This window comes from Glandiceps talaboti, chromosome 1 (assembly GCF_964340395.1).
Source record: "Glandiceps talaboti chromosome 1, keGlaTala1.1, whole genome shotgun sequence".
Classification (NCBI taxonomy): domain Eukaryota; kingdom Metazoa; phylum Hemichordata; class Enteropneusta; family Spengelidae; genus Glandiceps; species Glandiceps talaboti.
The window spans coordinates 19,469,880-19,485,765 of NC_135549.1; the positions used below are offsets into that span (position 1 = coordinate 19,469,880).

General features: G+C 35.3%; 1 protein-coding gene across 1 annotated transcript in view; it reads left to right on the forward strand.

Moving 5' to 3' along the window:
- LOC144432613 (gamma-tubulin complex component 6-like) overlaps positions 1–15,886 on the forward strand; it is a 42,510-nt gene that overhangs the window by 9,562 nt on the left and 17,062 nt on the right. Inside the window, exons 10-22 of the mRNA XM_078120873.1 lie at positions 291–592; positions 970–1,155; positions 1,725–1,816; positions 2,222–2,361; positions 3,391–3,540; positions 4,095–4,176; positions 4,879–5,083; positions 5,485–7,778; positions 8,652–8,744; positions 9,335–9,503; positions 9,656–9,797; positions 13,288–13,444; positions 14,235–14,272. Of these exons, the coding sequence (XP_077976999.1) occupies positions 291–592; positions 970–1,155; positions 1,725–1,816; positions 2,222–2,361; positions 3,391–3,540; positions 4,095–4,176; positions 4,879–5,083; positions 5,485–7,778; positions 8,652–8,744; positions 9,335–9,503; positions 9,656–9,797; positions 13,288–13,444; positions 14,235–14,272 (4,050 nt within the window). The remainder of the gene's footprint in view (positions 1–290; positions 593–969; positions 1,156–1,724; positions 1,817–2,221; positions 2,362–3,390; positions 3,541–4,094; positions 4,177–4,878; positions 5,084–5,484; positions 7,779–8,651; positions 8,745–9,334; positions 9,504–9,655; positions 9,798–13,287; positions 13,445–14,234; positions 14,273–15,886) is intronic.

Sequence of the window (15,886 nt, forward strand, 5' to 3'; positions counted from 1 at the left end):
TGAGTTATTGATAAAAGAGTAAACTAGATTTCAGTTATATTTTTTTGTATGTGATATCAAGGTTTTTGTTAAGGTGTGGGAACCCTGGTAATACAAAGAGACACTCTGACAATAGTGGCATAGTTTCCAATACTATATACCATAGATTTCTTTGGGAATCCCGGTAAAATGACAGGGGAACTCAGGTAGATTTTGCTCCTTACCACCCTTAACCAAAACACTTGATATTATGGTATTTCTACCTATAAACTAGAATTCTTACTAAATATATTTTTTGTGTCTCTGTATAGACACAGCAATGTTTTATCTCCCGGCCAGGAATACACATATCGGGAACATCTCCAGAGAGTTTCCAACAGGTGCTGCATCGGTTTGCAACCATGGGAACGCATTACTGGACTCTGAATAGTTTCTCAAGACCTAACACGCTGTCTTCATTCTATATGGGTGGACTAATCTTTCAAGCTTTTGCTGGTGATCTGCAGAAATATCTTTGCATCTATAATTCAGCTGTCTTGTCTGCACCAAGGGGAAAAGAAGTTACAATTCTACTTCTACACAACTTGTACCAAAGATGGGCATCACAACTGAGGTAATTGGAACATAGTGGTGTTTTGTGATATTGGATGTGGAGGAGAGTTGTCTTGTGTTTTGAAAGAAAGTTCAATGGTGCTCAAACCTATCACTAAGATTTGGTATCATGTATATTATGTAAAAACTTTATTGATGTATCAGAATTCTTAGATATAAAGTAGTAAAATTCATCATAATTTTATCTGTCTGTGTCTGTGTCTGTGTCTGTGTCTGTGTCTGTCTGTCTGTCTGTCTGTCTGTCTGTCTATCTATCTGCCTGTTTGTCTGTCTGTCTGTCTGTCTGTCTGTCTGTCTGCCTGTCTGTCTGTCTCTGTCTGTCTCTGTCTCTGTCTGTCTGTCTGTATCTGTCTGTATTGTTTTGTTCTCTCTTCACAGGTATTTATTTGAACTGTGTATGTGTGACAAAAGAAAAGGAAGCAAACCCGGAGATCGAGGTGATCCATTTCCAACAGGGATCAATTTGTTGTCTTACATCTACGAACAAGCCTTAGATTGTATCAACTCTGACAACTACCTGTTGTTACTGTCTTTGCTCAGAGTTAGCTGTGGACCATATCTCATGTAAGTATGCACAATGTACAGTGCATATCAAGGCTGCACCAGCTCCAACTTGGACGTTTTTTATGTAAAAAAAGTTCAAACTGTGGGACGGAGGAAACCTCCTCTCCCACACCCACCTCCATGACCACAGAGTGGGCGCCATGTGTTTCACATGCCAAATTCTGCCTATTGTAACATTTTTTCCTTCTGTCACTAACATTTTTTTTACATCCCTTCATTAAAAAAAGGAGGGTTTTAGGAAATATATTTGATCATTAAAACTGAATACAATAATAATTTCTGCTGTAACTGCCAATCTACATTGTACTGATGAAGGTCAGTTGTGAACCTATTTATTTCATTCCTGGCTCTACAGTGTACAAATTAATATAAAGAAACTGTTGAAACAAATAAATTTCAAATGTTTAGTGTTTAGCTGTACTTCAAAGTAAGAGTAATATACCCCAATGAATTGCAATGACTCACATCTCTACTAATCAGTTGCATGCAAATGTCAAGTTAAAATGGAATAATTGTGCTAAAATCAATCAAAATGTTTAAGTCTGTTTATGATATCCCATTTCCCCAAGGTTTATACAAGACTGGACTTTCAATGGTATCTGTAGAGATATATACAGAGAGTTTATGATTCATGTAGATGACGATTATCTACACTTTAGAGGTAAGATATGACAAACAAAATGTATCAATATTAATTCACATTGCCTCATGAGAGTAAACAGAAATGTTTATGTATTCTTTGAACAATGAATATTTGCAAGTTACATTTTCAATAAAGGTAATAGGCTTATAGGGGGTCCTGAATATTCATTGTTCAACCATTCCATCACCATATCAGCTGATTCCCATGATGCAATATGATTCACAGTAAAGATTCCGAATTGAGGGACAACCTCAATTTAATGTTTCTCTGAAATTGCGTTTAATGTAGGTGATGTAAAACCATGACATGACTCTCCAGAACCCATAGTTTGTGAAAATGCCTCTGTTTCCCGGAGTGGCAATCCACTTTAAAATTTGATCACCAACATGAACTTTAATCATACATATCTGTGTAATGTTACAGATAAACACTACTGGACCAAAGGCTTTATTCTAACAACAAAAGATGCCGAGGAAAGTGTACCTATGTTCCTGAAAGATCTGGCTAAGGATATCTTTGTATGCGGCAAATCCATTAACGTCCTTAAACTTTGTTTCCCAGAGGTAGGCTTTCTGTCATTGAGTAGTGTGATATAAGTGTTATTACTTTTTACAGTTTAGTTCATGGCCTAACGAAACCTTATCTGAACAAGGAATTGAAAAATGACATTTGAACAAATTTTGAATGAGAATTTCAGTAACTTCTTAATTAATCAATTAATCAATTAATAAATCAATCCATCAAGTAATTAATCAGAAAATTTATACAGTGCCTGTATCCTATTCGAGGTAAAGTTCAGAGACAATGTACAGTAACTGTTATAACTTAAAAGCGTACACGTTCACAAACATGTAGGTTTTAAGGCTCTTCCTAAAAGCATTAACTGTCTGTGGGTGTATGTTGAAGCTCCATGGCAATTTCTTCCAAAGATGTGATGTGGCACGTGAGAAAGTATGACCATGAAGGATTTGAGTCAATAATTGGGTTCATACAGTAAATATTTGTCCAATGACTGAAGTGTGCGGAGATTAGGCTTTTCATGGATAGTGTGCGACAAGTAAGATGGTGAAAGACCAAGTCAAATGGCAAATCTGTCAATGTTCATAAACACAAAATACATATGTATAGAGTTCATAAAACCTAAATTAAAACGTTACCTAACTGGATAAAAAACCTTACTATAAAACATTGCAGCATTTTACATTTTGCTTCTCTAATCATCTGGCACGACGCACATCTTAGCCAAAGCTATACTTTCTTTGCACAGAAGTTGAGCTACCATTATTAGTTAAATGTACAAGGACAATATGTGAAGGTAAACCTAACGTTAGCACATTCATTCTGAAATTTTTGAGATAAGTCAATTGACTAAAACATAACAATTGCACTTCAATTCTTGTCATGCCACACGACAATGTGTGGAAATGTTAATTGTATTTTTTGTCATGCCAGACAATAAGATTTAGCAAAGTCTCTGCGATGTATGCTTGGCTAGACAATAAAATGTAGCAATGTTGGCCAAATTGTTGTCGACCAGATGACATTTTGTTCTTTGATTTTTGTTGTAATACAATAACCATTTCTATTGGCAGCATCATCTGTGCAATTCACAAGTCCAAATCCCAAGACTGTCAATCACATTTTCACTTGAAGAACTCCAACGTGTTCAGAGCAGAACCAGGATATATTTAACTGTAATGAATCAGGTATCAAGGTTAAAGTCCATGTCCAGGGAAGAAAAGGTAAGGACAATCTTAATGTGTATGTCATTTCAACATAGTGAGGTTAACAAAGATGTCAGGTTTAAAAATGTCTGTTACTTGAACACTGAAGACAGAAATGAAATGGGAGAGGGGTCATTTGATTGGTTAACAAGCTGTGATATACTTTACCATATATCCCTTTATGATAGGCATAATGTGCCAAAATCTTAAAAATTACATAATTGTAATTTACTCTGTAAAGAGGTAAGTCTCAATGTGTCAATGCTATTTAGGTCTTTGGGTGTGTAGATATACACATTGAATTCCTATTCAGTCTGTATTTTCACGGCATATAATATCATATATGCAAATTTCACTCTCTTAGTATACCAACATACCAACCCCCTCGTGAGTGTGAGTGTCATCAAATCCCAAGTCTGGGTAACACTCAAAACTGAAATAAAATGAAATGAGAGACTGACATATATATATATTAGGCTGGTAACTGTGAGTTTATGAAAGGATGAACTAAAGAAGATTACTGGTTTGGTCTGTTTGTTGTACACGTAATGTATTTCTTTAACCTATTCTAGGCTATCCGTGCTGAGCTAGCAAAACAACAGCTGTTGGTCAGAGCTAAACGAACAGCTGCAAAGGAATTGAATAGAATCAAAGGTAAGAAATTATTGTTTGTATTAGTACATTTCCATCTTAGAAAAGTGCACTGAAGAAATTATGATTATGGATCTGAAAAAATTATACCTCTTTCATCATTTTATTTAGTAAGTTGAGGCCCTTATTTTGAGAGGTGGTTGCCATATACAATTTCAACATTTAAAGTTCTGTATTTTGCACAGATAGTAAAATCAAGTGAGAGTGTACACTAGATATTCATACTAGTAAGTGTAGATGTAGCGTACATGAAGAAGTTTGTGTGAACATTATTCAAGATATTGGCACATTTACATAAATGTTGACCCAGAACAATTGAGTTAATAAATACGCATCATGTAGCTACAAATTCCTGTTCGGATTTCTAACATATAAGATGGTTGATGCTAAGTTTGAGCTTACCAAACAATGCATGTAGGTGTTCCCTGGTATTCTGAATGCCGTCTTCTTTAACAGTATGACACCAGGTCACTGCAGAAGTAGAGACTATCTCAATTTCTGAATTTGATTTGGGATCAATAAAGTACATTACTATTTACCTATACTGTAGAAAGCCACAGATGAAAACAGTACTATTTGATTAAATTTTCAAATAATTTATGAGAGCAGACTTTCTATGCCATATATTCTATTTCTATGCCATGTGATTTCAAAATTATACATTACCAAAAAATAATTAGGATACTTTTTCTTATCATTTTTTAGAGGAAATGAAACAGGAAAGGGTTGCAGCTGATGCAAAGAAGAGAAGGCATTTCAAGGAGTTGAAAGAAGAAATGGAAAAATACCTGCAGAGGAGAGGAATGGAAGAAGAGCAAGAAAAGGAGGAAGATAAAAAGAGAGTTGAAGATAATCTCAAGAAAGAACAAGATGAGAGAGATCAAATGGAAGAGCTTGAAAAACAAGCAAAGTAAGACTAATAGTCTCCCTGACTAAGTTCTACAACACTTGAATCCATTGCTGAAACTACCACTTTATATTCTATATAGCAATTTACTGTTTTTAATTTCTAGGGTAGGCTGTAAGATATGATATGTTGTACCAGGCTAACAGTTACATGTATGCGGTTGAGAAACCTGATAGGGCTGAACAACAAGCCGTATCTTACAGTCTGAGGTCAGAGATACTATTACACAAGTGCTTAGTGGAGCCATAAGTATAAATAGAATAATTTTTTTTTGTTCTGGACCAATGTTTTCTGAATCTCTGCCAGACAACTGTTTTCATACCAAAATTCTAATCCAAATCAGCCATAGTCTTGAAATTTTTCTTCCACCCAAGTGTGATTTACATACGATGTTTTCTTTTCAGAGAGGAGCTCATAGATTACTATGATCAACTCTCAGCTGAAGCCACTTTGCGGGAACGGCGTGCCCTCTGGAAGATTAAAAGGAGACGATTGGATGATGCCAGATATCAGTTCCTCCAACAAGATGAAATTGCTCTAAGAGTAGCATTGGAAGAGAAAAAACACTTCCTTGAAAAGGCCCTTGGACTTTCCAAATATAGAGAACCATCTGGAGGTGAAGAAGAGTTGGGTTCTCAATCAGAAAAACCTGATGGACCAGGAAAGAGTGGAATGAGTGGAACGGGTGGAACGGATGATAACGATAGACCAAAAAGTGCCATTTTGCCTGGTCTACCAGATATGTCAAGTAAAGATCTGTACATACCCAGTCCTAGCAAGCAGAGTGTTGAAGACAGGAAACGATTTGAGGAAGAAAGTGACAGTCCAAAGAAGTTTGGTGACAGAAATAAAAATGAAAAGGTGGAAATAGATGCACCTGATAGGGTTACAGGACCAATCATGAAGGATGTGGGACCTAGCTCTGCTATAAATGCAGATACTCAGAACAGTCAATATCCTGATTCTCAGCAGAAGCATTTCTCTGAATCTACAAGAAAACATTCAGCAAACACTAGTGGTCAAACAGAGTTAGATAAAAAATCTGCTGATAATCTTATAGCTATGGAAGACATTACTCTTGTTGAAGATGGAAATGTAAATGAGAATATAGAAGATGCTTTGGCATTAGTTAAGGAGATGCCATCAGCTAGACATATTCTTCCTGCCAATGTAAAATCTGATAGAAAGTCACCACTCAATTTGATTGATCTCTCAATCAGCGACTTCCTACCCAAAGAATCTGTTCCTGACTCTGATGAAAGTCAAACTAAGACACCAAGAGATTCTAATCTTGATGAGATATTAATAGAGATAGGATCCTCCTTGCCTACCCAAGCCCTGGAGAAGGTGACAGATAGTGCAGGACTTGATGTACTTGCCAGTCATCCATCTGATTCTGTTGCTGGGAATATTCTGTACCCTGGAAAAGATGGTGCTACAGTGGGGAGTGATTCTGTACCAACATCTAATGTACACGGTCATCCTTCAGATTCTTCCTTAAATGTAGGAGTAACCCATACAGACAGTGCTAGCCTAAGACTACCCAAGGCAAATATTCATGGACACACAAGTGATGATGTGGCTGGCAGCGTCATATACTCCACAGATCAGAAAGACGAAAGAAGACCAGAACCTAATGTACATGGGCATACAAGCGACTCTGTGGCAGGACGTGTTATCTACTCCACAAAGGGTAAAGCAGAAGCTAGGCCTGCATCAAATATACATGGTCACCCTTCTGCATCAAGTATTAGTGATGGAATAGTGGGAGTAGAAAGCTTGCCTAAACCGAGGTATAGTGCACATGGCCACGCTAGTGATTCTTCTGCTGGAAATGTCATCTACTCTGAAGAAGGAGCGAAAGAGAAGCAGCCTGCCTCAAATGTTCATGGCCACACTAGTGATTCTTCTGCTGGAAATGTCATCTACTCTGAAGAAGGAGCAAAAGAGAAGCAACCTGCCTCAAATGTTCATGGTCATGCTAGTGACTCTTCTGCTGGAGGTGTCATTTACTCTGTACAAGGATCGGGGGAGCACCGGAGACCATCAGCAAATATGCATGGTCATGCCAGTGACTCTGTGATGAGTTCTGTCCTGTATCCTGACAAGAAAGATCAAATTGCAGAGTATAAAAAGACAAAACAGTTGCTGAGATATCTGAATAAAGGAGAGAAGGGCTTTGAGAGTGACGAAGATAATGATCTTGAAGGGTTACCTGGGTTACCACTGAAGTCTCCTGACAAGTATGCAAAAATACCTAAAGACAAGTTGAAGACATCTTACAGTGAGACAAACATTGCTCAAGTAGCAAGTCCTGAATTTCCAGATGTAGTGTTCAGTGATGGGCATGCACCTGGTAAAAAATTAAAGCGTGGTGTAGATGCAGAGGATACGCTGAGTCCTGTAGTGTTTGTGAAAGAACATAGACAGCTAACGGGTCATCCCACCGATTCTTCCATTCAGAAGATGATGTATCCAGAACCTGATGATAATCTATTAGCTACCAAGAAGATGCCAAGCAGTGTTTCTGAACATAATCTGCGCAAGGCAGCTGGCCGACCCTCTCACTCAAAGAGGTATGGTGGGTCTAAGAAACCATCTTTAAGATCTGAGGAAGATGTCACGAGTAAAGTACTTGATTTAGGATACCGGGCAAAGTCGCTTATTTACTATGGAGTGGAAGAAGATGATGTTGAAGGTATTTTTAAGACAATTTTTACATTGGAGAGTGATGGTAATGATGATTGTGGTATTCACTGCATGAAAGGGTGGCATTTCTTGTTCCATATACATTGACGGTGACACAATGGAAATGAAATGATTCTGAATTCACTGCAATTCCATTGTGTGACTGCCATGTATACAGAACCGGAACGCCACCCTTTCATGCAGTGATTGGTCGTGAGGTTGCTGAAGTCCTTTCTTATTGATTCAGAAGTAAATTAGCACTGTGACATTTCTTTCAAAATGTGAGGGAACATGGTGGATATGATAAGTAGTGTTAAATCATTTGTGAGACAGTCTTCCTTCACCTGTCAAAGATGTCATTAGTTATCAGAAAAAAATATGGGTGTATGTAGACATTCGTATTCTGATGGAATCGACCTGATCTTGGGAAAGGAAGTGTGAATCTGATCTGGAGGAGTAGGGGAGGGACTGTGATAGATTGAAAATGGATGTGTCAGGGGAAAGGGAGATGGAGTGTGATTGATATACTCAAAGTGAATCTGCCAGGGGAGAGGCCGAGGGAGGGAGGTAGTTTGATGGATAAACTGAAAGTGAACATGTAAGGAGGAAGGCAGTGTCATAAATAAACTCAAATTGTATGTATATCTTGGGCAGGGGAAAGGAGGGGAGGGAGGGAGGTCAGGTAGTGTGATGAATAGAGTAAAAGTGAGTGGCATGTCCATAATTGGGTCTTTCAAAGCTATCAAAGGAGGATATGATAGAAAAGAGTAATGTTGTTCCAAAACAGAGTATACTGGTACATGTAACCTTCTCGTTTTGTTCCCTACTGCAATATTATATGTGATGAATTTCGATATATTGTGGACTGCTTATTTTTAAATAGATGAGGATACTCTCACACTTAGTACTAACAAACCTATTGAAGTCTGGGTTGGTGATGAAGTGGAACCATTACAAGACAACTTTGATGTCCTCAGTAAGTAAAAAAACCATTGATTCAATCCTTTTGGAATACTTTAAATAGTATTAGTGTAAAGTTTAAGATATTTACTAGATTTACACCTGTTTCACATTTTTTTTTGAGAAGTAGAAAAACATTATTTTAAGTTTTTATTTTAAATTATTAAAAATCCAAAATGTAAACCCATGCCGGCACTTTATTTGTATGTATTTGACTATAATACAAGTGTCTATGAGAAATGCTGTCCATATCAATTTTATCAGTTCCTGTCTTAAAAAATAAATAGCTTATAATAGATATATTTTATTTTTTAGTAGTATTTAGTGTTTTAAAGCGAAATAATCTTGAGCAACATTGCGACGATGGTCATATGATCAACTCAATCTTCTGAAAGTACTTTCGCTTTTATATGCAAGTATTTTCACTTGAGTGAAAAATTGTTTATAATAATAAAAACTCAATGTGTGTTTGCCACTGCCAAGCACAGAAGGTCACAGACTTTGGAAGTACATGACTGTATAGTCTTAGATAGAAAGTTTGAAAACAGTAATGATCTAGTAGTGGTATTTTGGATAAAGTATTGTTTATTTTCATTTGCATTTCAGGAGAGTTTCCATCTATGGATTTATTAGCAAGTGCTGGGATTGCACCAATATCAACTGAGTTGGGTGATTATGGCCTGGCTTTAGCTCAAGACTCTGACATCAAGGCATCCAGGTTGTATTGCCTACCAGTGATATTAAAAAGATCTATCACTGCATCGCTCTCAGCTCAGTAAGTTGAAACTTGTTAACGTTGCAGAATTGCACACATTCCCAGTGTACATGTACATGTTATGTATACAGACTGAATGCAAAGTTGATTTACAGAGTACAAGAATGTTGTTAGATTTTACATCATCCTTTGCATTTCTGTCACGTTTCCAGGATATCTTTGGTTAACAAGAGTATACTAGATTATTACATGGTGGATTTGAATATAGATAAACACTTTGGGGCACTGCGACATTTCTTGTTCCTTGAAGATGGAGAGTTTGGTCACAGACTATGTCATCAGCTGTTTGAAAGGGTAAGTGGCAAGACTTTAAAATGGACATTGATAAGACTTAAATCACCTTGTAATTGAAAGGGTAAATGGCAAGACTTCGACATGGACATTGGTAACCTTTTTTTTTCAGTCACTTTGCTATGCAGCTCTTACAGGATAAGCATGCAGTCTGGATTACATGAGCTCAGTCAATTGTAAAAGATGATTTCCATCCAATACATAATTTATTCCAACTTGTGCACTCAGGCAAGCGGTACTGTTCGATCAAATCAGGTTCTAATATTATAGCACATTGTTTAGCTTTTACCCAACTGCAGTCCGTACTCTTAATGAATTAATTTAAGTTCTCTGTTAACGCATCAATCTCGTATTAGGAGTCATCTACAGAATACTGTTTTTGTAAATTTTTCATTACATGCAAAATCAATGCACATTTCATTATTATAATATATATTTACCAGTATATATATGACAATGAAACACATCATATCATATCATATCAAGTTCATTGAGACTGGCTACAAGGTTTTATAGGTAGCACACAATAATTTTTTCCAGTGTGTTTGCTCTGGGTTTTTGATCATATAATACATATCACTTCTATTAGAATTAAATAGACACATGATAGCGTTGGTACATTGAACATGATTGCCAGTTCAAATATCTAATTTAACAGTGACTTCACAGACCACACAATAATGATTTTCATCATGAGGGCCAATCTCTGCTGTCTTGTTTTGTGTGTATACGTATATCTTACATGAAACCTTGTGGGCCTGTCATTCAACTTGATATCTGATGTCATTAAAACTACTTGTAATGTAACTTACTGTGTTGACATTGGTCTAAACTGTGCTCATAGGTTTACATGCTATGTGTTTAATAGATGAAAGATTATGGTCTGGAGAGTATTTCAACCGAGATGATAGTGTTGTGCAAAGTACAGTCTATGCAGTGTCATTGTAATTGCATGAATCAACTGTCAATTTCCTTTGAAAATGCCACTAAATGAACGCCTGGGTGCCTATTTATGAATCTGTGGTATTTACATAAGCATAACTGCAACATTGTTCCACAAAAGTGACAATCAATCAATCAATCAATCAATCAATCAATCAATTAATCAATCAGTCAAACACAATGCCTCAATACCAAAAACACTTGTCATTATCTGTGACAACCAAAACAATATCTGGGGCATTATTTTAATAAAACAATCATGTCTTCACCAAATAAATCATATTTGTAAGTGTTACATTGTAACTCTCTGTCTGTACCTAATATAACTATCATTGATATAGGTTACATACATTTTCAATGATACTTTCATTAAGTTGCAAAGTCAAAAGAAAAATAATTGAAGACTAGTTTAATTATGATGATGTTACGTAGATTGTACTTTGCATAAAACTGTGATCTTGGTAGTAACATTCAAATCCTGAAACTTACCTGATTCATTCCAGCCTATTTTATCTCTGACTATTTAATCTATTTTAAAGCTGCACTAGCTACAACTGGGAGATCAGGGGTGAACCAATCATTTTGTGAACTGGTGGTCACCGGACCAGTGCCTTAAAATACCCAGTGGTCCTGCTGAAAGAATTAGTGGTCCCAGGTCCCGCTAATGTGAAACATTAAATCTTGCCTATGAATCTGTATATTCAGATGACTTTTTAACATAGTTATTAACAGTAGGGTACTGGACCAACAGACCAGACAAGGTAAAATTTGAGTGGTCCGCCCCAAAAAATTGCTAGTCCTGGACCCAGGACCAGTGGATTTGTTCACCCCTGGAGATAGATTTTTTTCATCAAATAAGATAAGATATATGTACTAAAATTGGTCAAGTAGTCATAAAAAGACATTGCATCTCATAATTAGTGGTCAATATTATCTGTAAGTGGTGTAGTGACAAGTTTAGATCTTGAGTGAAAGCTTGGTTTTGAATCTGTCGCTGTTTAAACTGTACAAGTGGTAACTGGAGTATAATATTTTGCTCAGACATCTACAATAATTATATTCAATGACAATGTTAAAATACCAATAATTAGACCTTGTACATGTTAATCAGTTGTTGATATTATCCATAAGCAGTACAGAAGAGGTTAAAATCGTAATCGCCATTGAGGGTACTGATTTTTGGGTGCGGACCCAAAAAATCAATTTGAGTTTGATTTGATTTATCGTGAATACAGCTACATAAAATATGTATACCCACAGGTGATGCGATATTGTTCATGGTGTATGATATTACAAGCACATGTAAGATATTGTACCTAACAAACATTTAAAAAAAACAACAACAATGTTTCACTTGCAGCCAGTGTTGCTTTAAGCATACAAAACCTGGTCATGTTCTTTATACTCCAAACAATAGTCAGCTGATCTCCACAAAATATGGAGACAGCCTTTTTCCCATATATTATATGTTACATGTATCTCTGCAACTTTGGAATTCAGTCTTTTGACATGAAGCCTTGCTATTACCTGTATTGTTAATCAGTATAATGAGAAAGTATCATTGCGAATGCTTTCCAATCAGTGGAACCTTTCCAAAGGCTTCACATTAGCTTTCAATTGTATAACCCAGGTTAATAGCCAACAATATAATAGTCAATGGACACTTATTTTGTTCAACATTACTTACAATGTTGCATGTGGGTAAAAGAAAAATAAAAGTGAAATTTTTGTCATAAGCATTCAGTTCTCTGATGACATGATAATTATGACTCCTCGGTGTTACCAATGTCTATTGGTGACAGGATGACAGAGGTCGTGTGAAACTTGTTAGAGTTCCGTTGATAAGAATTCACCATGACAACCAACTTTCAAAAGCACTTCCAATAAACTTCATCATTTTAAAGTGGCCATATGGATGAAATATAATTGATGTACTGTGGCCCTAATGTTACATATTGTAATTGTAGCTTATTTAACTAAAACAATGTTTCTGTTAAAACAAATGGAATCACCTTCACTGTTAGTAGAAAAGTAAAAAAATTCTATTCAATTTGATGTGAAACAATACATCAATAAACTGATGTACATAGCTAGCTTTAAGTACACTCTTTATCTGCTTAAATAAGGTGAAGCCAAAGTGTGAAAAGTTGTTTTTCTGCTAAAATTGTTGAAGGTCGTAAATATATTCACAATAAATTTATTCAACAAGCATACACAAAAAGGTGTAATCATGTGCGTGTTTCATCGTAATACTGTTACTTTTCTTTACTTGTTATAATTGTGCTCCCATTTTTGCGTTTCTTTAGATTAGTTATTTCATTTCATAGCGACAAATAAGCCTGATGGGCTGGGTGCTGTATTAATTTTCTGTTCTTTTTATTGGTTATTTGTAAATGTATATTCACATGTCACATTAATAAACAACTCTTACTACAACTGTATACTACTACTTACACAGTAGTTACATACAGATCTTTGACAATTTTATTCTGTTTAAACAATATTTCACCCTTTGACCTTGAATCTTTTTTTTTTTTTTGGTGTGATTCAGCTCTCCCAAGGAGCTAGACCAGGTGAACTACTCTCACCACTATCACTCAATAGTATTCTGGCCAAGGCTTTACAGGCAGCTGTCTACGGAGAGACCAAATATGCAGAGAACCTCAGTTTTGCGCTCAAATGGATGCCACCAATGTTTAAAAGAAACTGTAAGTGAAGTGTTCCTTTGTAATGTCAGCTATCACCCAACCAATCTTTCAAAAGCAATACTTGGCCAGTATCAATTCTGGTAACTTCTGTAAATTTTATAGGAAAATGAAAACAGCGCCCTCTAGAGGTAGATTCGAATTTATCATTGACATAATACAAGATGCATACAGCAAAAGGAAATTTTAACAGTGTACATGTGGACAGAAGCAAAGTCAGGGCATGTTATATGGTGCTGTGTGTTGGTAGTGTGTGTGCCTGTGTTTCATAATTCTGTTGGTCCATATATAAAGAGCACAAGGGGGGGGGGGGGGGGGGGGGCAAGTGTCTGTGTGCAATATGTTCGGTGGTGTGTGTGTCCAAACATGTTACTGGACCATATGCAGATAGCACAAGGGGCAGGTGTCATGTTGCAGTGTGAAGGGTGTGTGAGTGTAGGTCAGTGTGGCCCCGTTTATTGGTCCAGTTGTCGATGACACAATGGGCATGTATCATGATGATTGGTTGTATGTGTGTGAGTATGTAGATGCCACAATTTTATTGGTTGAGTGCTATTTGCTCAAAGGGCAGGTATCCTGGTGCAGTGTATGTTTGTCACAATTTGATTGGTTGACACAGACACAAGGGAGAAGTCAAGTGTGTCTGTGATTCACAAAAAAATTGTTCAATTTTTGTCATGTAATGAGTACATGAATGGTAATCATATAATCAATCTATTAAAGTAATTTTACTTTAAGTTTTGATAAAAATGCCAACACACCAACGTAACATACATTTCATCTCATTTTTCAGCAATTGATGCATTAGACTGTTTGGAACTAAGATATAAGGTAAGTAATTTGATAATCACATACAGAATTATTAGTAAAAGACTTTAGAACCAAGATATAAGGTAAGTAATTTGATAATCACGCACAGAATTGTTAAGAAAGGACTTTAGAACTGAGATATAAGGTAAGTAATTTGATAATCACGCACAGAATTGTTAAGAAAGGACTTTAGAACTGAGATATAAGGTAAGTAATTTGATAATCACGTACAGAATTGTTAAGAAAAGACTAGAACTAAGATATAAGGTAAGTAATTTGATAATCACGTACAGAATTGTTAAGAACTTTAGAACTGAGATATAAGGTAAGTAATTTGATAATCACGTACAGAATTGTTAAGAAAGGACTTTAGAACTGAGATATAAGGTAAGTAATTTGATAATCACATACAGAATTGTTAAGAAAGGACTTAGAACTAAGATATAAGGTAAGTAATTTGATAATCACATACAGAATTGTTAAGAAAAGACTTAGAACTGAGATATAAGGTAAGTAATTTGATAATCACGTACAGAATTATTAGTAAAAGACTTTAGAACCAAGATATAAGGTAAGTAATTTGATAATCACATACAGAATTGTTAAGAAAAGACTTAGAACTAAGATATAAGGTAAGTAATTTGATAATCACGTACAGAATTATTAAGAACTTTAGAACTAAGATGTAAGGTAAGTAATTTGATAATCACGTACAGAATTATTAGTAAAAGACTTTAGAACCAAGATATAAGGTAAGTAATTTGATAATCACGCACAGAATTGTTAAGAACTTTAGAACTAAGATGTAAGGTAAGTAATTTGATAATCACGTACAGAATTGTTAAGAAAGGACTTTAGAACTAAGATATAAGGTAAGTAATTTGATAATCACATACAGAATTGTTAAGAAAAGACTTAGAACTAAGATATAAGGTAAGTAATTTGATAATCACATACAGAATTGTTAAGAAAAGACTTTATAACTGATATAAGGTAAGTAATTTGATAATCACATACAGAATTGTTAAGAAAGGACTTTAGAACTAAGATATAAGGTAAGTAATTTGATAATCACATACAGAATTGTTAAAAGACTTAGAACTAAGATATAAGGTAAGTAATTTGATAATCACATACAGAATTGTTAAGAAAAGACTTTATAACTGATATAAGGTAAGTAATTTGATAATCACATACAGAATTGTTAAGAAAGGACTTTAGAACTAAGATATAAGGTAAGTAATTTGATAATCACATACAGAATTGTTAAAAGACTTAGAACTAAGATATAAGGTAAGTAATTTGATAATCACGTACAGAATTGTTAAAGAACTTTAGAATTAAGATATAAGGTAAGTAATTTGATAATCACGTACAGAATTGTTAAGAAAAGACTAGAACTAAGATATAAGGTAAGTAATTTGATAATCACATACAGAATTGTTAAAAGACTTAGAACTAAGATATAAGGTAAGTAATTTGATAATCACATACAGAATTGTTAAGAAAAGACTAGAACTAAGATATAAGGTAAGTAATTTGATAATCACGTACAGAATTGTTAAGAAAAGACTTTATAACTAAGATATAAGGTAAGTAATTTGATAATCACGTACAGAATTGTTAAGAACTTTA